Source organism: Helicoverpa armigera, chromosome 6, assembly GCF_030705265.1.
Source record: "Helicoverpa armigera isolate CAAS_96S chromosome 6, ASM3070526v1, whole genome shotgun sequence".
NCBI lineage: Eukaryota > Metazoa > Arthropoda > Insecta > Lepidoptera > Noctuidae > Helicoverpa > Helicoverpa armigera.
In genome coordinates, this window is record NC_087125.1 from 10441566 (window position 1) to 10464972 (window position 23407).

Consider the following 23407-nt stretch of genomic DNA (forward strand, 5'->3'; position numbering starts at 1 on the left):
CTTCCAATAAAATGCTGCAACTCACCGTCATCTCAGTGAATTTTAAAGTAAAGAAAACGTTATGTTGGAAGAATCTTGCGATTCTTAAAAAAAAAATTGTTTGGTTTTGGCTTCTAAGTCTCAGTTGTAGATAAGAAAAAAAAACAAGTACCTATCTATTTTGAAAAGACTTGTATTAACGATTGATCTATCTGTGTTTTCTAAAAGTATAATTATTTACAGATTAGCTTGAAGATGTTTGATTATGGTTTTAATCATAGCCGTCATCGTCATGAAGATTACCTAAGTTTATTTTCATATTTCTGCAAATTATGTTATTCATTTATGTGTGTACAATGCTGTGTTCCATGAAATATTCCCTTTCTTTCTTACTGATGAAATTAATCAGTTTCGTTGTAGCTTCCAGCATGATTTCTGTTGAAGGTGATGTGGACTGGGCGCTTTCTTTACTAGTTTGCCCAAACAGTCTTAACACATCCAGTTGCTTGTAATCATTGATTATCTTTTTAGGTGAATCTTCTTCATAAGCACTTTCATTACCTACGGGTTCATCGTCAAGCTGGCTAAAATCAAATGCTTCGTGATGCTGTACATTTTCGAAAGAGACAAATCGGTTCATAGATTTGGTTATCATAGCTTTGAAGTCTGTAACACTTTTAACCATGTGGGCAGAGGCAAATGATTTAATTGAACCTGTGGCACATAAAGCTTCTTGTCTTGTTTTCATATTGGAACTGTGTTTTGAAACAATTCTGTCCATTAGCTCTTCCAACTGTTCTGTTACCACGGTTGCTGCAACGTTTAACTCGTAGTCAGATCGCGAATGATGGGTTGTTGTTTCTTGTTCTTTCTTCACACACGCGTGACTATCATCTTCAGGTTCTATCATGATCGTGTCGGTGTCATACGCCTGTTTTATTTTGTCTAATATAGTTTCAATATTGTGTCCTTTGTCTATATCTACGTCATCGTCGTAATTCTCTCTTAGATCAATATTGCCTTTGTAGAAGTAATCACTGGGTAAAGAGCAGCCTCGAACAACCAGGTCTAAAGCTCCTCCATACCTCGGAATGGTCATAGGCTGTCGGTAAATGCATTCAAATTTTCCCGTTGGTGCTGATGGATTTTTCACGCGATCTATTACAACTGAAAATATGTCCAAAGTGTTAATGCCTAATTTATTTTAATTTGAACTTAATATAAAATAGTAAAAACATCTTGAATGTTGTTTACCTTTTACTATATCTGTTAAAACAGCCGGACAAATTTTTGCGGTTACGGGGGTGGTGTGGTTTAGATCTGGACATGAATTGATCTCAATAAGCCACGGTTTATATTCTTTGTCTAGAATAAAATCACAGCCATATAGCTCGAAGCGATTTTTGCAAACTGACAAAGAATCCTGGCAACTTAACATGATGCCAATAATAGATTTCTTCATTCCGGGGTAGATGATTTTATCCCATACTTTGCCTTTGTCGATCCTGTTCAAATAATCTTTATATTTATCAGAATCCCACATGTTTGCATGAGGGAGTTCCTCATGTCTTCCGGCGCAGTTGGTGTATTTCCTTTGAACAGCATTGTTAGTCAAATGTATGGATTCATGATAGCTCCTAAGATTGTACTTCTGCGAGCTGAACTTTAAATAACAATCTTTATACATCCATACAACTAGTGGGTAGGTGCTTGTAACTAAACAATATTGTCTTATATCGAATTTGGTTTCGTGAATCAATAACGGCTCTTCTGCAAATAAGATACAAAAAAAAAATAGAAATAAAAGCTAGAAATAAATTAAATGTTGATAATAATTCTACAATTCATCATTAATTACCTATCACCATGCTGCCCTTGTCATAATATTATCTGGATTAGTAGTAGGGATACAGATATTAATTTAGGGAGGAGATACAACTTACCAATGTATTTTTGAATTACGTATTTAGCATTAGCTTTATTGAGCAGGTTCGTGATAACTGCTAGTCTAGAAGCCATTCTTATGCCTCTACCTCTAGAATTATGCGCCGGCTTGATGATCCAGATGTTATGGCATCCTTCACAACTCAACTGAGGCCTGTACTTGTGCATTTCTTTAAGTAAAAATTTTGCATATGCCATGTACAGAGGTAACTTGTTCTCTGTGTCCAATTGGAAGACGTCGTCTTTTGCTATTATACGGTAATATTTTTTTAAGAAAGCATTCCACTGACCGGGAGATACGCTGCTAACGGATTTGTCAATATCCTTGTTTTCTTTTCTGTATAGATACTCCTTGCATCGACTTAACGCAAATAACACCACATTTAATGAAATCTTTCCTGTCTCCATAAACACTGGCCTTTCGTTTGCTTCCATTGAAAGGACCCACTTTAATAGGCTAGTACAAGCTGTTATTTTGTAATCTTTGACGAAGCCCTCTATATCTCCTGGATCACAGGTGTTATAACTGCGCGGCCCAATAACTTCTGCGACGTCTTCTATGTAAAACCAGTAATTCCTCTTCATTGATGAACATAGACCCTGCTTTGACGTCCACATAGCGTCCGTCTTCAGCTTGTTGACAATAGTGGGATATTCTTTCGTCATATCAATGACGGTATCGCGGAGTTCTTCTCTTGTGCGCCAAATGAAATTAGGAGGGTATTTCTCAACGAAGTTGGATAGGAGCAATCTCTCCAATTCGTTGTGTATCTCGTTAGGTTTATTGGAAAAAGAGCCATTTTTTATTTTGGATAGATTCATTTTGTTTGCTGGTAGTTTTTCTACCCATCCCCGTTCAAGCAGAGCCGCGCGTACAGCATTGCAACTGCCATAAACGGAAAAGATTTTACTGTTACGTATGGCTTCTGCAGCTTGATTTTTCAAAATTTTGTATCTATTAGATTTGGCCTGACAACTGCAGATGAGGTAACTTTTTTCCTTCGGTGAGAGTCCTTCGGGACGGTTTGTGCTCCTGTATTCCATGGTCTTCTTCTTTTTGGTCAAATCAATTTTTAACATGTTATCGATGGCAAATTTCACTGGGGATTTTATTGGTTTTATTGGTTTTATATCATCACCCTTGTCTATATCATCCGAGGTCTGCAATAATAAACAAGCGGTCGAGTTTTTTATTGCGTTTAATTATTTTCATACTATTTAAGTATTAAAAAACCTTACTATAGGTGGACTTTTCTTAAAAATACCGGATGCACGGCTCTTTCGTCCATGCTTTACTGGACTTAAATCTTTTTTAGATTTAGTTTCTGTTGCTTTCTGTGGACATAAATGATTGTTATTAACTACGTTTTTCTATGAAGCACAAAATACATTTTAAATAGAAGTTCATAGTTACCTTTTTACGTTTTATAATTTTCTTTTTTCGGCCCGGCATTTTTAAGCGGATTCATTTTTAGTCAAGGGTAAACCTGTGTGTTCTGTATTTATCATAAAAAAATAGGATGAAATATAAGCATAACATAAAACTTGAAAGAAAATGATGTATTCGTGAAGTAGGTACGTCTAGTTGCCCATAAACAACAATTCCACTTTGTTGTGGTTTGTTTTACTTACTGTGAAACTTAATTTTAAATTATATTCCTAATATCTTAATGTGGGCAACGGGATTACGGGACTATGGCAGTCAAAAATAGCCATAGAATATCTCTGTATGTCGCCGCTGTATACATGCCTTTAAATTGACTGATAAGGTTCAATATTGTAAGAGCAGAATCACTATAGCTTTTAGGTTAATTAATCTTTCTTTATTTTAGGCCAAAATTAATTATTTACTCACTGGATAAAATAAAACAATTACCTTTTCACTTATTGGCGACATTTTTCTGTAATTATTATTAACATTATTGGCCGCAGTTTATAATTTTTATATTATTTTTTTACATTTTACCGCATAATTTCAACAAAAAATTTGATGGAACACACTGACTTTGACGACTTAACATGAGATTTTGACAATGATATACTTATCTATTTTGTTACTGAACAGTATTTATTACTTGGAGTCACATAAGGAATGAGGCTTAAACGGAAAAGGTTCCATGGAAATCGGGAGTGTCTGTAAATAAAATATTAATGCATCATAAACTTTCATATTTTATTTTATATTTATAGAATTTGAACATGCCAACAGTCGATAGGGAAAAATAATATTATCATAACAATTTCAAATGTGAAAATTCGACATAACATTCCAGAGTCTTATAAGTCTTTTATAAACAATTAGCAAATATCAAACTTTGAACAATTTCGAACGTGAATATTATGAATTCATATTTGAACACATTTTAATAAACTATTTCTTTCTTTTCAAGAAAGAGCTAGAAGATTCGTCATTTAGGGGCGAAGCAACTACCCTGTAAGGTGCATATATCGAGGTGCAACTCTTTGAGAATGATATAGATTTGTTTTTGTTCCTGTCATCACCCTGTAATTTACAGATACTTGTGCCTATTGCGCTAAGATTTTTAATTGGATTGGAATCATCCAGGCTTTTTCGACGGTTAATAGGATCTAGCGTTTTTCGATTTGAACTAACTACTTGGCTGGATTTAGCGGTGCGCGCTGGTCCGGTAGGTTCGGGTCTGCTAACTACTTTATTCTGTACTGATATTGTGGACCGGAGAATACTAGCAGTTTCCCGTTCCCACTCAATAGGATCTATATAACAGCGTTTATTACCGACCGACCTGTCAACCTTGGTCTTCTCGGCTTTGCTCGCTGATTCAGTCCGGTATTTACCAGTCTGATTAGCGAATTGACCTTCATCTGGCCGACAGCACGAATGAGGCACGATTCGTCGTTTACAGTCCGTATTTCTTTCTCGTCTTCCTCGATGGGTCCTAAAAGAAAGTGACGATTTACGCTTTTTCGGTCCGCTCTTTAGCGAGATGCTGGATTTGACAACAGTGATAGCCTGGCGTACCGTGAGGGATTCTTTGGGCCCTAATACAATTCCGTCTCTATTTGTTGGTAAAGCGTCGTACGGGTTCAACCAAGTGAGGAAGTCTGTTATGATTGGACCACTGTACTCAGCTGGGACCGGCTGGTCTTGATCTGCGATGATAGCGTCTCCCGAGGGTACGCGGAGTGGTGATGGATTAACTATAATTTTTGGCTCATGTTTACGCTCTTTCAACTTCCTTACAACCCGCTTGCCGTTAATACATAAGGATAAACCCAGATACGCCGGAGCTTTTGGTATGGTTTGTTTGTAAGCTAATTCAAAAGTTCCAGTGTCAGCTTCCAGATTGTAGCGCCGGTCCAGAACAACTGAAAAGTAACAATCGATATTAGTTTTGATTGCGATGATGAGGGTACCAACCTTTAAATGAGATTTTAATCACCTTTTATAACGTCCTCAAGACATTGAGGACATAATCGGGCAGTAACTGATGTAGTGGGCGCTAGATCTGGACTAGAGTTGATCTCAATTAGCCATGGTGTAAAATCTTCAGTCAGCATAAAATCAGCTCCATATAGTTCGAAGCTATTTTGTCTTTTATCCATGCTCTCCTGGGATGCCAGCATGGCGCCAATCAAGCATTGTTTAATCCCAGGATATATTTTCTCCTCCCAGAGTTCATATTTTCCTATCTGTCTTCAAAACGTCAATAAAATTGTAAGTAAGTTAAATATTTCGTCAAAAATGAAGATGACTTTTTGATTCTTACCTGAGATAGGCTTTAAAAGTATGACAGTCCCACATGTTCTCATCTGGTAAAGCTTTGTCGCGCTCACTCACGTTCTTATATTTCGTCTGCACAGCATTGTTCGTGAGATGTACGGACTCGTGGTAGTTCGACAAACTGAATATTTGTGAGCTAAATCTTAGGTAACTGTCCCTGTAAGTAATAAAATACTGCAGTATATAATAACTTCACTATACCTACATTTTAAACTTTTTATTGCTCTTACTTGTACACCCAAATGGTTAATGGCTGACAATTCGTAATAAGAAACCACTGGCGTATATCGAATTTAGTGTTGTAGATCACGAGAGGATTTTCTGCAAGCAAAAATGTGCATACAGTACAAGTAACCACAGTCATACATTGAACAAAGAGTGCAGTATAACAATACCAATATATTTCTGCACGACGTATCTAGTTTTCTGAGCGGGTATGTTTATAAGGCCTATTATGTCTTTGATGTTATTCATGAGCTGAATGCCCCGGCCACGACACTTGTTTCCAGGCTTCACGATCCATATGTTTAGTACGCCATCGATGTCTATTTGGGGCCAGTACTTTGTCATTGTAGCTAAGATCTTCAAACCCTTCCTTTCCAGTTGCCTGTAAAGTAAATATTAAAAACATTATTGCAATGGGTTCGTAATCTAATTTTATAAAAGTGACATCAATGAATCACATAACGCGTCATTGTTACCATTCAACTGGTACTAAAATAATAAATATTGATGAATTGTTTTCAACGATTCTATTGATAAACAGTGATCTAATTACTGAAATGTTGACATAAAAATGTTTACACACAAATAGCGACAAACGCATTGATTACGAAATAGCTGCGTACCGAATGTTGAAACTTTTGTCTTCCATAAACTTGGCTTTCTCGTGGACCAAGAGATAGTGGTGCGTCAAGAACTGATCCCATTCATGTTCCCAGACATGCGCTTGGTCTTCTGTATCATCGATGTCCTTATGAGTGAGGAACACGATGTACTCGTTCAATCTACTGATGGCAAATTCTATTGCGGTGAATGGAACTTTTCCGTTAGCCGTAACAAGATCTTGCTCGTTGCTCGCTTGTAATGCATTTGATAGCCATTTAAGGACACTGATGCAGGCTGTTATTCTAAAATCGTCGATAAATTCCTCGAGGCTGTCCGAGTTGTGGATGTTGTAACAGCGTGGGAACTTAGTTAACGCCACTCCCGGTTCGGTGTGCCAGTGCATTTGTGTCAAAGAAGTAGTTAGGCCCTCTTTTGTGGTGAAAATCGATCTGCAAAATCTACCAGAGCGAATTTTTACTCCCTTGTAGTTAAAATCATTGGACAATTGGACCCAATTAAAATATATGTTTTAGTTACCTGCTTATTATGACATCCTTGTTACTAAGCAACCAATCATATTTGTCTCTCTTTGTGGTCCAGAGAAAGTCCACAGAGTGGTGTTCCATGAATTTATATAAAATCATTCTTTCAACTTTGGAGAGTTCTTTACCATGCAATTTTTTGGGATCCACGTTCGTTGGAGGATGGCGGACCTTGAATTTTTTTATAGAAACAAGCAACAGGTATATAAAATGTTTTTAATTGACCCCTGTGACCCTTGTATAAACTAAATATATAAATAAGACTAAGTAGGTATCTAATTAAATTGTATATCAATAAAAAAGTACAAATAAGTTAACATGTAACTTACCCCCGGCGGTAAGCTATGGAATACCTTATGGGACTCATATTTCTCAATCCACCCTCTCTCGAGGAGTGCTCGGCGCACCGCTGGAAATCCTCCTCCTTTTATCATAAACACTTTATGTTCCCTCATGGCGCTATCAGCGATCTTTTTCAGCTCATTCCATCGTTCGCTGCTTACCCAACTTTTGTATTGCTTTAATTGTTCGCTCGATGAAGAAGATTCTGAATTCAAATAATTTAGAATAAGATTACCACCTACATGTACAGGAGGTTTTGCAATACGAGACTTAGAGGAGTACGACAAACCTGGGCCATGTTCGGACTTGGAGAACGAGACAGCACTCGACGGCCGCAGCTCCCTCTTCCCCGTGCTATCTCGATGTAACTTCGAGTCTGACGCGCTCTCCTCAAGCTCCATCGTTACAGCCATGAGCCTCGCTTGCAACTCACTAGAATTCTGCAACAGACCACTCTGTCACATGTGACCAACATTTTGCTTCCTATTCTGTAAGTTCATGTAGACGTGTACACAGTTCGACAGTTTAACTTGGACTGGCCGACTAAAAATAACCCGGTAGTGCAATAACCTACTTTATTTTAACCTACATCGGGGGTCCTTGGCTATCAGTAGCATCCGTGCACATCCCCGCCTGGCACCTGTGCGAATGACGTCATAAAGTACCTACCTCCTTGGGAAATCGTGCATAATGTAGTTACACGGAAATTAATAAACCCAAATTACTCTTACCTTCTATTATCAGGCCAGTGCTTAGAGAACTAGGTTAAAAACGAACGCAATAGCATTCATAAAATAAAAAGTTGATGTTGTTTAAGTTATCAAGATTAAACTGTAAATTTATAAATGTAACATTTCCAATTTCGTTAGATATATTTTATCATGATCTAATATTAAATATCGTCAATTTGCTGATGGCAGTTCAGGTATTATAGGTACAATGACGTTAGTTACAGATAGAAAATACTCGTCTGCAAAAAGGTTTTATACCTTATAGGTTTGCCTCATCAAATGCAAACTTTTCGATTTACCAAAAAATAAGTATAAGTTCGTTAAAGCTTACTGACCGAGTGAGTCAATTCGCTAACGACATTGCCTTGAGTCATAGAGCCCTAGGCTTTGGCCTGTTCATATCATGAATAAGCTAGGTCAACTTGCCATCTCATTTCATAAACTTTTGCCGCATATCTCATGAGTCATTTAATTATGAATCGTAGTTTTTCATTATTCGTCAAGCTTCACGTGTTGGCAGCCCCGGATCTAGGGGGGGGCAAGCCGGGGCCTGTGCCCCGGGCGGCAAATTCAGGGGGCGGCAAAACTCACATTTCACAGACCAAAGGATAACTAATTTTGACCACGGAAAAATTAACGGTTAAATAAAAATAGCACAAGTACCTACAGCAATTTCATGGCCATATCAACTTGACCGATACCCTGAGCGCGGAGTGAGACATGCTGCATGACTGCATGAACATTTATTATTCACGAGGCGAAGTTTTAGCAAACTAAAATTGATTAAAAATTATTTGCGATCATCTATGAGCCAGGAATATCGCATATTTATTTTTATGTTAAATCCTACATAACAGATTACTGTAATAGTCACCTACAGCGCCATATTAACCTATGGTGCAAGGTGTGCGAATAGCCCGGGCGCCTCACCTCGGTCTCAGGGGCGCCGCGGGACACCCCACTACCAGGAATTTTGGATGAAATTACACCTGTTTGATAAGGAAGTCCCACATTGTATCACGATACTGACAAGCAAAGTTCCTAAAAAAGTCGCCTTCGTTTTGTTTGATTGATCATTTTGCTTTTAACTTTTATTTTTTACTTTTAACATCCTCCAACTAAGTAAAAAAATTCTCGCTCGCTACGCTCGCGGCAATGTATGTCCAGTTTTACTGATTGTTTATTATTTTTATTGATTCGATCTCTAATCACGTTTTCTTTTTATTTGTACGTAATTCCCAGTTTAATTTGTGAGTCTTGTCAGTGTCAGTGTACTTGATCAGATCATTTTGAGTCGTAGGCTCAAAAATTTCGCGCTCGCTTCGCTCGCGAAATATTATATATGCATTGCCTTGATAGCTTCGTAAGTCAAGTCCACGCTGTCTCACCTTTTATAAGTCAAATGTAGAAAATTTTTTTTATGGAGTCCTCAAAACCACAAAAAGTTTGCGCTTTCGACTGCTTGTAACTTTACAGCGCTTTTTAAAACTTATTAACTTTTTGTGTCCCAAAATTGAAAAATTTGCGCGCTCGCTTCGCTCGCGCTACTTTTCACAATTACATTGCTCTGTCTCGACTTTCATAACTTAAACCTGGACAACAGTATGAGCCTACAATGAATTGGAAACATTTTTTAAGTCCTTTACCTACCAAAAAAAGTGCACTTCATTCGAACGTTCTTATTTATATTCCTTGTAACTACTGTAAGTACTTCAATACATAGTTGGCGCTTGTGTGATGATTGCACCCAGGCGCTACATGAGCTAGAGACGGCCCTGCCTGCCTACATATTGATAGCTAATATTATATAGATGATAAAGGTGAAAATAAACATAAGTAGGTAGGCGGGGCGGCATTTTTCAGATTTTGCCCCGCCTAATAAAATTTGAAGATCCGGGGCTGCGTGTTGGGAAAAACACTGACTCTTGAATATCTTTGATATATCCGCTTCAAATTGCGTTGCAAGTGCCCTCCGTAATTATCAATAATGATGGTTAGGGATTCAAACTGTGCCAATCAAGAACCGGGAGGATACAACCAAGATTCACGGCACCGAAATTCCAGTTGGCTTCTAATTTCAAAAGGAGTCTGGATTAAGTCTAACTATCCTCCCTTAGGTAAACAAACATAAATATGTTAGGGAACTAATCCAGATTCCTGCTCCAAGGATATTTGTAAAAGGGAACATTATTACTTAGTAAGTAGATAGGTAAATAATGAGTGCTGTTGTCAGGTTATTAATGACCCTTCGTGCATATTTCAAACATCACTAAAGACAGTGTAACGCAAGCCATGCCGATTGAGTTGCAAGTAATTATCAGTTGCGTGATCAACAGTTGTAAATGAGTGGCCACATTTTATTGTATAGTGCAAATGAACGCATTAGCGTCGCTATTCTATAGGCGGTTATATTAATTTGTTCCGGTAATTTAATTGATATTTTTGATTTAGGTACCTACCGCTTTATTATATGTTGCTTATGATCATGACCGTTTTAGCTGAAAGATGTCTAGGTTCGTGTTGTATTCACCCAGTAACATATCTACAGTACGGCACTGTTGGCATGCTCTAATTTAATCAATTTGTGACGTCACACTTCTTTCTTTTCTGTACTCTGAACTCCCTTTTGCGGTACCTTATGTACCACCCCTATATCTTTCCCTTTGTACATTCTTAGATTATGTTATAGTCCGTAACTATATCCTTCTGCTATGTAGGTACTTTCCTTATGAACTTCGTTACCTCTTATGTATGTACTTTCTCTATATATTCACTTATGTACACCACAGCACAATCTGGCTGCGCCTAATCCCCTATTGTAGAGGTATACACTCTTATGTACTACCCCTACGTGTTTTCTCATCCTACTCTCCAATATTATGTTAGGTACCTGAATTAAATAAATGTGAAGTTTCAACTACATCGGATGGATGAGCCCACAACCGTTTTGAGCGTTGGACTGACCCCAATATCAGCCTTGCTACCTATCTACTTACACTTCCCTAATTCTTGTACTCAACGGTAATTTCCACTGCTTCAAAAGGTTGTTAAAAGAGCCATTAAAGACCAAGTTAAAAGGAACTTTTCACTTGTATGTAGTAGATGCTTAAAGGTATCATAATATTGAGGTACGTGAATTTAATTGGACTTCATACTGTAATTTAAAAATTGTGAAAGAATTTGAATACGGGCGGGAAGAAGGAGGTTTTTACCAAACGTAAGTTGCGACCTCAATGAACAAAACGCTTTGAGTAGTACGATTGTTTTATACAAGGTGGCAGCACGAAACCATTTGTGTACTATTCAAAATATTTTCTAGTAAAGGCTATAAGCCATATAAAGTTTATGTGACAAGACACAAAACGAATTCATTATTTATGTAAGTACAATCAAATGCTTTTCATCTATAAATAATTCCCATTTTGTAAATTGCACCTAACTTCATTCGTATACTTCATGTTGGCCAACATGCAGTGACGGTACACAACGGTATCGATTCTGAAGTTTGGCACCACTGATTATGACATGAAAGCAAGATGGCGAGTTCATCTCCGTTTGATGGTTCTCTGTGATAATTCACACATTAGATGTCATTTTTCGAACTTATTTCGTAATGGTCTGGCAAATTAAACATTAGTGAAAAATTCTTTAAGTAGTGTTAAAGTGTTTAAGAACTGTAAAGTGTTCGTATTTTAGTTAGATGTGCATCTAACCCACCTGAGGAATGTTGGTTTTTTCAGTGATTTGTGATTCGGTCAGGTGTTTTCGTTTTAGTCAAAATTAAAATTTTGTTCTTGCGCAGTGAGTGAAGTTACATAGTTCAGATGTATTTGTGCTGTGGGGATGCTAGATGTCGGGACTGTTTCCAATGTTGGGAAACAAAAGCGTGAACTATTTGTTTTGATAGGCCGTAATAGAATAAATTGAGAAGGTCGGACGGAGAAAGAGCTCCGGCCGGAGTTATGGCCTTCAGTGAGGTGAGTGTCTTTTTAATTGTATTTATCTAACTGGCTACACAATTTCTTTGTTATTTGTAACAAAGCTAAAGAAAACAAGAAATCTGTTATTACCTACTTTGTGCAGAAAAGTTTTTGATTCAAATCAAAAAAGTGTCTCTACTTGTAATAAAAATAGATAAATTAAATATTCAAATCAGCTATTCTGGTAGCTATAAAAATATTTGCCATTGATAATTCTGTGTAAGTCCCTTATCCATATCTGGGAATTAATTATAACTTTAGATTTAGATTAGAAAGGAAATGATAATAACTTGTAATAATCCTCTATGATGCATGCATAATGTAGGTAACTTGTTTTACCTGTGTTGGCTGTTACTTATCTCAAGTAATTGTTACTTAAAGATTGTGAGTCATATTGGACATTGCGTTAAAACAAACTAGTTTTATCACACCACATTTTGATGACATCACAAGTTTGTTGTAGAAAAACAAACTAACTAATAATTCAAAGCCAGTTTTTACATCCTCCATAAACCTGTAAGAATGGGCTGTGCACTGCATTTATGTATGTAAAATTACTTAACAATACCTACCATTGCATTCTAAATTCAAATCCTAATTCTAGCATCAGAAAAACACAGTTTTTGATTCAATTACTTCATCATGTAATTCAGAGCATAAAGTTTGTAAAATAAACAAATGAACGAGCAGATAGGGAGGTAATCTTAAAATAATGAAATAGGTAATTTAACTGAAATAGTTTGTAAGCACAAACTCATTCTAACTTGCAGTACCATAAAGCAGATTGAATGAGTACAAAACTCATTAGATGTTACCTATTTATTTCCAATAAGAGTCCTTATTTATTTCCCACTTACTCAGCTAACATGTTCTCATCAGCAACTAGAAGTAAATGTGGGTATTTATTTCTAAGAATGGTACCTAATTGCTTTCTTCCTAGAATGATTGCACTACAGAAGCTAAGTTGCATACCCATGTGGTATAGTATTGCTAGGAAAGGCTTATAAAGATAATAACATAGCAAAATCTTTAGATATTGATATAAATTTTGCATTTGAAAAAAATATCTAACACCTTACATGTTCTCAATACTTTTATTATATTTAATTTCTTTAAGTTATAAATGCAGAGTGCTCTCAAAATTCTGCATTAAACACATGACTTAATTGTAATTGTAGAAATTTCTTGTTGCCCTGGGAAATATAATCTCTCCATGCAGTTTGTTACTTTGAATAATTATGATGATGTCAATCTGTTTTTCAATTACTTTTTAAGCATGCCTTCCATTTACTTGCTCAATTAACGTATAGTGTTTGTTTAAGGGAACCTAACACTGAAGTAAGAATGATATAAGGGTATCCTATTGCTTTAAACATTCTTCCGGAAGGACTTGAATAAGTATGATCCCTAGGCCAAGGCAACATGAGGCAATATTTTATCTGGGTATGGGAAGTAGTTTCCACAGGATGAGGGAGAAACCGGAAAACGGCTTGTCATATAAAAAAAAATATTTATTGTATAAGCATCAACATAGGTAATCAATCTAATAAACAAAATAATTTCTTGATTATGTATAAATATTACAACGAGTTACCAACCATTTGTTACAATATCAAATTAAAATATTTTTGACTCATTATTAGTTGCCATTTTGAAATATACCTGTTGTTAATGATTTAAAGTATAGGTTTTGACCTATTATTAAGTGACTAATCACATTTTAATTGAATTATGCATTTACATGGATACTTCCTAAGTTAACCAGAGAATCTATCTATCAGCATACCTGTGTATCAATGATCTTTGCCTAGAACTGAAGCTTGATAAACTGTAATATAACTCAAAATACTAGCTATTACCGAACAAAATATCAAGGCCACCAGGGTTGCACTGGTTCTGCTCTAAAGTTGATTGCGCACAAATATTTATAAGACCCAGTTCTGACGCATTATGTTTTATGAGACCTCATTGCTTATTCGTTCCTGGTGCATTAGTCTGAATACTGCCATTGTGCTAAAAATTATACATTCACAACTTACACAATAGTTACATCTCTAATTTGAGAGCTCCAAAATGTCAGCGTCGGGCGAATCGGCCGCGGCGTTCTGACGCAACAACCGTTACCAATTCACACGACGGGTTTGTTATTCCTCGGGGGCTAGAAGTTAGTGAAGTCATTTGACTTTGGATGAAACATCCTCAGTTGGATTGGTTGTAGGCGTTTCATAATTGTGGCGTTTAGCGGCAGTTTCCCACGGTTCGATTGTTATTCTGTACTCGATGTGAGTCGCGTCGTGCGTAGCCGTCGAGGTGACTGATATCGCTGCGTGAGACTTCACTGTTACCTTTTCAGAAACGGAGCCACAAGAACTAGGCCCCGTCTTCCTCATGCCATTGTTAAAATTGCCGTAGAATTTGGCGCAGGAAAAAAAAGACTATGACGTAAACCCACGGTGTCTAAATTATTTTATCGATAACTTATCACAACACGATAATAATATTATACATACACGGTATATTTTATCCGACATTATTTTAATATGAGTTGCAACAGGAAAGTGTTGCTTTAATTAGTTGGCCATGTGTGTGTATTTACGGAAGCTTCGGGGTGTTATGTATGTAGGTTTTCATACGTGTTACTTCCTATGAACACGCCTATGTAAATACTTCCTTGGCTTACACGTGTAAGTAATGATGTCTTTGTATAAACCTGAACAGATTATCAGAAAGACACTAACGTCAGATTCTAACGATACACTTGTAGCAGAAAAAGTGGCAGAAACGCATAATTGCCAAAATCAGACTGAAGATTCTGTTAGGGTAAAAATAGTCGCAACTAAATTGTACCCTGAGCGATTCTGATTCTTGTTATCCTTCGAAGTAGAGAATTACAAAGATAAGCCAAAAATGTTTTTTTTTTATAATCTGATCAAGATCAATAGGCCTAGCAATATCACTCACATAATGTATTTCAGGACCCTTATTTACAACAATAAAACAAAAAAAAAAAAACTTTAAAAAGTAGGAAGTCGCTTTTAGATTACATGTAACGATACTGATACTCATTAGTGTACGAAAATGTAAACTAGTTGTACCTACCTATTTTTCGATGAACTTTAACCGGAGGCAAGTTCCCTATTGTGTGCTACAAAGAAGCGATATGGTCTAGTTAGGTGGTAGGTAGGTAAATATTGTGGTGTTTGCCCAGTGTGGCCTTATCTATATGTGCCGCAGTTTCCTCCTCGGGCCCCTGATTGCACCCGAATATGAATAAAATCTTTCCATCTATTATAATTTCCTCCGTTTTAGAATTAAATGCAAAGTTTGTATGATCAAGGAAAATTGGTTAGGCTGCGGCTAGGACGTGCTAGGTTGGTAGTTGCCAAACTTAAATACGTTTTGTGAATGTGGCCCGACCGCCTTGGATGTTTGTGTTGCGGCGTCACCGAGTTTAATGAAATTCCAAGTATTTAACTTGTCGTATTTGGGAATTCGTTAGGGAGACATTGTCTTGTAAACTGGTAGTGTTAATTATGTGTAGTTATGTAGTCAATATTTGAAATACTTGTGAAGTCATTTGTTTAATTATTTTCAATCAATGTGTACCGGTTAAACCCACAAACTTTTGTGTTAGAAAGATAATTACTGAAATGTGGTTTAATTGGCGTGATCCGCAACTAGTAAAAGTACCTATGACATTTTAATAATTTCAATTACGGTTCATTTCTCATCACATGATCTTCTATCATCCAAATTCTATTTTACAATTTCGAAATAACCGCGATACCCAGCGAAACTCATCATGACGTGACGTCAAAACAAATCGGTCACATTTTTGGGCAGTCGTGCGCGCAGGTCGTCAACCCGAACTCTATCAAAATTTCAAAAGACCTCCGTCCTGGGTAAATTCTCTAACATCAACGAGTAAGTGTGTATTTGCATAGGAGCTCATGCCACCAAAAAAGGAGACAAAAAGTAAACGAGAAAATTCCATTTGGCGTAACGTACATTGTTTAGTTTTGAACTTAAATTCCCCCGAAGGACGATGCCACCCAGCTATGCATAGTGAACTTGGATAATTTCCAAGGCGACGAACAATTTAGTGGCGGGCATTGTAAACACCTGCTTTGCTCAGACATTCCCTTCTTTGTTTGTCTTTTCTGGATGTCACAGTCATTTGTGTGGGAAACACACAACGATATAATAGCCACAGGCATTAGTTAACAAGGGTTAAATGAGAGCAAAAATAAAATTATACTTAATTACTTAAATTAACATTCACATGAACGTTTCTCACGAAAACTTGAGCAGATTCTCAATAACTGAAATGAGAACACAGGTGTAAACAATATTAAGGTACCTATTTGGTCTTATTACATTGCAGAAACTGTCTTACTTACTTAATAGTTTATAAATCGGCTGATAATATATTAATGTAATTCACCTTTGACCTCATTCGTGCTCTACGTGAACTATGGGGCTCAATAGGTGAAAGGAGCGTGATCGTACCACGAAGCACTGTTTACGGCTATACGTCTCCTTATAGTGCTAGTTATATGTCCTAGACACACCTTGCCGGTATTGTGTCACTTGATTGATTAGCAGGGAAGTGTTTCTAAAGAATTTGTTAGCAAAAAAATTTCAAACGTTATCTTATTTATTTATCTGAGTATAAAATCTTAAAATAATCTTTATTTTCCTGACGGAAACATATCAATCTGATGCGTAAATATAATTTTCTCAATTCTCTGTAAACACGAACGACCATTATAATGTAAATAATCTGAATAACAAAGAATATAATGCGGCTATGCGGAACTAACTGTGCTTTTGATCTGATACGTTCACTTCTGTCGTGTCGTTGTTATATTCATAGAGATATTGTGATGAAACTCGAAATGCTGACCTAAATAAATGTTAAACATTGTATTTTTAAATGTTGCACTTTATTTTGATACCAGCGCGGAGCCAGTTGAAATAAAATAAACACGCGTGAAGGAATGTGGGGCGAAATTGGAAAGCAACGTGTTCTTGCCCACGTTAGGCCATTTGTAATATTTAACGAAGCAATAATTTTATAATAATATTTTTATTTATTCATAACTTGAAAACATTTTCCGCAAGGATTTTATTATTCACGGAAATATAATAATAAATCATACATAACACAGTTCGCATTTTTACACAACTATAAACATTGCGGAGCTCACTGATTGAGCAGTTATTTATATGACGTAATTTTTTTTTATTATGATTACAATCATTCAATTTTTAACGCAAAAATTGTTAATAATATCGTAATCATTTTCAATGTTCACGTCATGACATATGACATAAAATATTACGTGATTTTCTCGCATTACGCACAAGACGTAAGGTGTCTCACAAGACATGCATAACTTAAGAAAATTGACACTCAAGCTTTTATGAAATGTTAATTATTGTGTGCCCTAGCTGAGGAACGTGTCTAAGGAACGTCGCCGAGGCATAATATCGACTTGGACGTTAAATATTCATACGAGGCAGCCAACGCTGGCCCATCAATATTAATAACTTACCGAGCCGGTGATAGAAAAGCGCTTCACCAATAAATTGTTCGGGAAACTGTTACTTAATTTTATTTTACCACTGAACTATAGATACATTTTAATCTATCTAACCATTTCCCCTTGAAGAGCTTGATGACTTTGGATACTTGTAATTATAGATGTCGGCTTCGGTACAGCTGAACACGTCTATACATAAGTAATTACATTTTTAATGGTACTGATATGATCAAAAGAAAGTCGACAGCTCCAATTAATTTCGACTATTTTTATAAAACCAAACATTATGTTATTGAATTTCATTTCTAATCACACAGTTGGCTATTGCGCCTCAGTAAGTGAGTAATTAACTTTGTTATTGTAAGAAGACCCGAAAAACTTATATTTAATCAGTAGTAAGTAAACAACAAATAACATAAAGAGATAAATTATAGTATAGTTATAAAATAGATAATTTGTTTGCTCTCCCAAACACCGTTTGAGTACGGAGTAAATTCAAGGTACCGCAAATTGGTAGTAGATTTAAATTAACAGGTTTGTGAAGGCGGTAGATAACATCGTATGTGACTAACCGCAGTTAATGAACTTACCTATCACATCCTAACTCATTTATCTTCTCATGATTGCAGTTTTTACATACCTTGTTTTACGTATTAGCCTTAGGGACAGGTTTTCTTCGATTAGTGTTTACTTCAGGTCATTAATTTGGATACCGTAAGGTTTTGCTATAAAATAATGTATTCGCGCAGCATGCTTGCCTTACATACAGAATACGAAACGCCTGAGGGTAGGAATGTTATTTTTTGTTATCCACGTATGATGATATGTAGCAAAAAACCCGATGCTTTTACGATAAAGGTTACGATTAGTCTATTGAGTTTCCGGCTAAAATATAAAGTGGTTTTCAATAAGGTTAATTAAATCATCTAATGTAGTCTGAATCATGCCGTATTTAGTTTGAATGTGACTATGTAATTAATATTTACGAAGTCAATTCGATTTTTAAAACATGCCAAATACAATTTTATAACTGATTTTATTATAATATGTAAAACAAATCTTGTAGCGTAAATTGGACATTGCTATTATTCGCATCATTAAACCTCAAAAGGAATTTTGTATATTGAATGATGCCACACATTCTAACCACAGTGTACGGTATTCTCGCCAGTGGCTATATTAACAAGGTTACAAGTTGGGTACGATGACGGATCGCCGAGATCATTGATCGTCAATAATAATTGTAACTGCAAATGGCCGCCTCTAATCGAAATCGAATTCTAAACCAAAACAAATTAAATATCAAACCTGAATTCTCCTAAATTGGTTGAAACAAATGATATTCTCCCTTTATTAATCGCCCACAAAACATACAATTCGATGGCTTAATAGGATTGATTTAAATTGAAATGTAAGCAAAGTAGCACAATGATGTTCCGAGGTCGAGTCCGTTATAATAAGTCAGGTTTTGACTGACCTATACCTATACAGGTTTGCGTTGCATGTTATGTAGACGCTCAACGGTTTCATATGCCACATATTAAGCAATAACTTTTGGTATTTGAGATCAAGAATCTAATTAATTATTTGACTACCTAATTACATATGTAGTTGGACATGAACGTCTCTTTGGCATACTCAAATGAGTTAATTTAAGAATTCCATTCCTATGGAAAGATATATGGTACATGAAAATGCAGCTTAAAGAAAGATTAACAGTAACTCATTCACATACGATGTCTTACATGATTATTTTCTTTTAACAGGACAGTTAATTGCAAAATTACGTACAATGAAAACGTCCGGTTGTGTCTTAAGTAATAATTGATTTCCAGACATGGCAAGTGAGGTTTGCTGCATTAATTGGATTTGCGTGCACATCCGACCTTGGCCTTAGATATCATTAGTTTGGTGTCCCGCACGCAATGTTGCAGTAATTGTAGTAAGAAATAACAATTATGTATGCAAATATCATACATTTACTTGTCTCAAAGATGAGACTGTCATAGTATTAAAGTAGATAGATCAGGCTATCTATTTACTGTAGCAGTTATTAGTACTGAAGTAATAAGTTTACTACTTAGTAATTAAGTATGGTCTAAAAAATTGCTGGCACGTATTAGTTATTCCCTGAAAGTAGTTTAGTATAATTGTAACATTTCTGCTCCATAGATCTAGACCGAATAAGAATTATCTCCTTTATGCAAGGCTGACAGTTATGCAAAGGAGATTGGGCAAGAATGTATGAAGTCTGGTCCAAATGTCCACCACGAACGAGACCTATATAATTAAATAGTCCACTTAATTTAGAGTAACTTTTACTAAGAAAGTTAAAAAAAAAACAATGCCAAAACAAAGTTATAGCCAAAAATGTATTCTTAATTTTCGGTAGTTTTTGTATGTTATCATTATAATTTTTTATTTTATTCCACTTCCATTTCCGCACTTTATCTAAAACTAAGATGAGTAAGACACATTTGCATATAAACAGCCCATATTTTTGCCCGATGGATATACGAATCACTAACCAATTGAGGCGCCAGAAGTGCTTGAATATACTCAGCGGTTCCTGGTTCCAGCGGTAACTGGTGGTGTCTTCTCTCTAATAATGAACAATTCTATTTTGTCAGAAGTTACAGAAAGTACGAAAATCAAAGTAATTGAAAAAATGAAATTGAAAAAATCTGTAAAATGTTGTATTTGATTTTGCTATAACTTTTTTCTGGCATTATATTTTTTTTTACTTTCATAACAAAAAATGTTCTATATTTAACGGGCTATCTAGCCATATAGGTCTCGTTCGTGGTGGACATTTGGACCGGAATCGCCCATTGTCCTTTGACTATTCCAGTGAAATCGAAATCATGGTAATTGCGCGTTTTAGAGCACGCACTGTTATGGGCATAGTTAGAAATTCCAAAATGGCCACTCAGTTTATCTTAGGAGGTTAGTTCACCGTTGTGTCTTATCACCGTTATCGCGGTCCAGATTATCATCAAACATATTCTAAAGTGAGACAATGACGTGCTACGCTAAAATCTCCGTTTGTTCAACGTAAAAATCTGATAAATTACTCTTTAATAAGAATTAGTTAAGATTAATTGACCCGAATTGTTTGTACTCTTTGTTAACGTTTAAAGATCGTTTTATTAATCTGACGGCTGTTTGCGTCACATATTAACGAGGATTTCGCTTCGAAGATTGATTTTGTTTTTGTGTAGTTTCCCCGTATACAAATTGTCGCTGTCCATCAGAACAGTGGAATATTTCCCGGTAACCTGGCTATTTTCTAGATCAAGGTGTGTCCGGCTATTTTCAGCCTGAAGCCACGATGTGGTATCGATTTGCTGCATTCCACATAGATTTTGAACAGATTTATATTGAAGATAGGTAGGACTGCTATTTATGCACATTTCATGAATAATGCATATTCATATTATATTCATATTCGTATTAACTATTTTTGATACTGATGATGATCTATAAACTCCTTCATTTGCATACGAGCTGTTTTAAGGACGCGTATGTGATCACCGTTATGTTAACGCAAAGCTCGAAACTAGCAAAATTTACTTCATTTCGTAAAAATGTTGAACAGAGAAACCATACATTTCCTAAGAACAGGATTCTTGCCAGACGTCCCACGAGACTTTGCTCACTTTTGACTATCCGATCTTACGCTGCTTTTAGACAGATTTAAATTATGTTTAACATTTGAGTTTCTTAAAGAAAGACAAAAAATGTATTTAGCTATTGGTCATACTTGTTATTTACTTACGTGCAAATTGTCAAGTGACATTGAATGAAACATGCTGTGGCAATGTATAGAGCCCTACTGTTTATACTTATGTTAATTCTCTCTCGCTAGCGCTAAGTATTTCGTCACAGAGTTCAGTGTAGGCGTGTATCTGACACTACAGTATATTACGCATTAACCATTCACAATATGACTGTAAATTCATGCTAATTACGTTCTTAGTGAGGCGTACACAGTGTCAGTACGACCTTGGAGAAATTCATTATATTATACTTGCTTGTATAATTGATAATAATTCATGAAGAGTCTGTGTAAACGAAGCATTTTACACAACACACTTTAATAGGATTTGGTTTACAAATGAATGAACGGTCTGTTTACCATTTGACGCTGCCTATTAAAATAAATATGCCGAAGTAAAAGTTTTGAAAGGTGTTACCATATTTAGTAATCGTTAACTCCGATTGAGCTCATTCTAATCGACGATTTAATGTTGCGTGACCATTCGCTCTAGTCGCTGTTCGTAGGCAGGCACTTTCCAAAATTACGTCCATTCAGCTGTATGTGGTACACAATATAGTGAACCTAGCGACAAACCGATGTAGCAATAGCAATAAGTATAAACAAGGCCTGAAGGCCATCAAATAAACTAACACGCCACTTTATGGACAGCTTACTTATAATGAGATTGTATTCTTTTACGTTCATTTTTAGTGAGTACACTGCTTTTGGCTGAAATAATAAACGCCAATGCTAACACTAATAGGCCATTTTCAAGTTTATTGAAACATAAAACGTTACATTTCGTCCCGTTTTAACACTGTCATAAAGTTTCAACAAATTTTTAATTCAGTGTTGTTTCATAGCTCAACATGTTCTAAAATAATGGATCTTTTATAGCTAGTCGACTGCAGACGCTTTCTTCGTTCGAATTCGTTTACCTTTACACGGGGTTTTAAGTTACCTTATCAGCAATCGAAGTCGGCCTATTGACCTGGTGTAAATGAACTATGAGCTTCGGTCAAATGAATACAGAGAGCGCCACTGTAGACCAATAACTTACCGTCGCATTAACAATAACTTACTCATGATAAGTTATTAGTTTCAGTCAAATAGCCCTTTATAGGAACAAGAATTCTTATTACGGTTTAATTATTCAATATTGATTGCTTCTCCATTAGTGAGCTTGTTTTAATCGCAATAGAGGCACGCTTAATTGGTGAGAGCTTAGACCGACTGACGTTTATTAAAGCTATCTATAATTGAAGCGATACTATATCGTAAAAGGAGGCCTCTTTTGCATAATCACAGTGGTTGCCGTTTCAGCGTAATTAAGTCGTTTACATAAACATTATCAAGTGAGAGACTGTTGTAAAATGTTTTTACAAATAAGAGACTACGAACTTAGTAATTATCTGCTTTATTATAGAGCACTTGTTAATTGCAAATGTATTGTGGAGCGAATAATTAAGTAATCATGGAAAATTGCTGTTGCCACCTTTCTTAATGGAATAGTCGTACGATCAAATAAATAACCATGTACCTAAAGGTATACTACACTAGAACAACATTTAGCTTAGTTTTGTTAAATTCAAAAAAATATCGATAAAAAGTTATGAAGTTATTTGCTTACATCATTTATCTCTTCTTGATTACTTAAGTAACTAACATTCCTATCTAAAATTATCTATTACATAGTCTTTGACGCTGTGATGTAAACAAAGTGACATTATTGCAACTACAAACTTTTCTAACGGCACTTACTTGGAAGTGGAATTACGACTCTGCTAGGCTAGACAACACAATAAACACTATATAACTATACTTATATGCACTAAAATTCACACAATACACAGCACACAAACAAACGCATCGAACACGGCGTTGGGTTTCATTGCAAACGCATAATATTTTACTATGAAAACGTGATGTTTTCGCACCACCTCTCCAGAGGAAATGGCCCGTTCTACGTTGTACATGAACTACGCAACTTAT

At 35.9% G+C, this 23407-nt stretch overlaps 3 protein-coding genes across 9 annotated transcripts in view; 1 reads left to right on the top strand and 2 right to left on the bottom strand.

Moving 5' to 3' along the window:
* Positions 1 to 156: 156 nt before the first annotated feature.
* LOC110371099 (tubulin glycylase 3A) lies at positions 157 to 3937 on the bottom strand. Its single transcript, XM_021327203.3, has 6 exons — positions 3800 to 3937; positions 3338 to 3419; positions 3163 to 3258; positions 1923 to 3084; positions 1234 to 1749; positions 157 to 1146 (listed from the first exon to the last, which is right to left on the bottom strand). Exons 2-6 carry the CDS (start codon positions 3374 to 3376, stop codon positions 323 to 325), a joined length of 2637 nt encoding a protein of 878 aa, XP_021182878.3. The 5' UTR covers positions 3377 to 3419; positions 3800 to 3937; the 3' UTR covers positions 157 to 322.
* LOC110371098 (tubulin glycylase 3A) lies at positions 3921 to 23386 on the bottom strand. Of its 7 annotated transcripts, XR_007512217.2 has the most exons (12): positions 8130 to 8429; positions 7688 to 7838; positions 7386 to 7603; positions 7052 to 7227; positions 6535 to 6972; positions 6082 to 6293; positions 5917 to 6007; positions 5673 to 5843; positions 5346 to 5599; positions 4925 to 5271; positions 4689 to 4841; positions 3921 to 4057 (listed from the first exon to the last, which is right to left on the bottom strand). XR_007512217.2 is itself a non-coding variant. In XM_021327201.3 (11 exons), the coding sequence occupies exons 2-11, from the start codon at positions 7809 to 7811 to the stop codon at positions 3970 to 3972; spliced, it is 2355 nt and encodes a 784-aa protein (XP_021182876.3). In that variant the 5' UTR covers positions 7812 to 7838; positions 8130 to 8432; the 3' UTR covers positions 3921 to 3969. The 7 variants fall into 7 exon arrangements, 6 of the variants coding, with proteins under 6 accessions (XP_021182876.3, XP_049706502.2, XP_049706503.2 ...); XM_021327201.3 differs by having other exon boundaries at positions 4689 to 5271; positions 8130 to 8432; XM_064035353.1 differs by lacking the exon at positions 3921 to 4057 and having other exon boundaries at positions 4654 to 4841.
* Positions 11627 to 23407, top strand: part of Gckiii (Germinal centre kinase III) — a 67513-nt gene continuing 55732 nt past the window's right edge. The window contains exon 1 of the mRNA XM_064035356.1: positions 11627 to 12106. Within this exon, the coding sequence (XP_063891426.1) occupies positions 12092 to 12106 (15 nt within the window). The 5' untranslated portion in view covers positions 11627 to 12091. The remainder of the gene's footprint in view (positions 12107 to 23407) is intronic.

Excerpts from the sequence above, each read along its gene's own strand:
- LOC110371099 (XM_021327203.3), bottom strand. The coding sequence starts at position 3,376 with ATGCCGGGCCGAAAAAAGAAAATTATAAAACGTAAAAAG. Across the intron at positions 3,259-3,337 it reads AAATTATAAAACGTAAAAAG|AAAGCAACAGAAACTAAATC; the intron begins GTAACTATGAAC and ends TTATGTCCACAG. Across the intron at positions 1,147-1,233 it reads TTTAACAGATATAGTAAAAG|TTGTAATAGATCGCGTGAAA; the intron begins GTAAACAACATT and ends ACATATTTTCAG.
- LOC110371098 (XM_049850545.2), bottom strand. The coding sequence starts at position 7,811 with ATGGCTGTAACGATGGAGCTTGAGGAGAGCGCGTCAGACTCGAAGTTA. Across the intron at positions 7,604-7,687 it reads CAAGTCCGAACATGGCCCAG|AATCTTCTTCATCGAGCGAA; the intron begins GTTTGTCGTACT and ends ATTTGAATTCAG. Across the intron at positions 7,228-7,385 it reads TCCATAGCTTACCGCCGGGG|GTCCGCCATCCTCCAACGAA; the intron begins GTAAGTTACATG and ends AAAAAATTCAAG.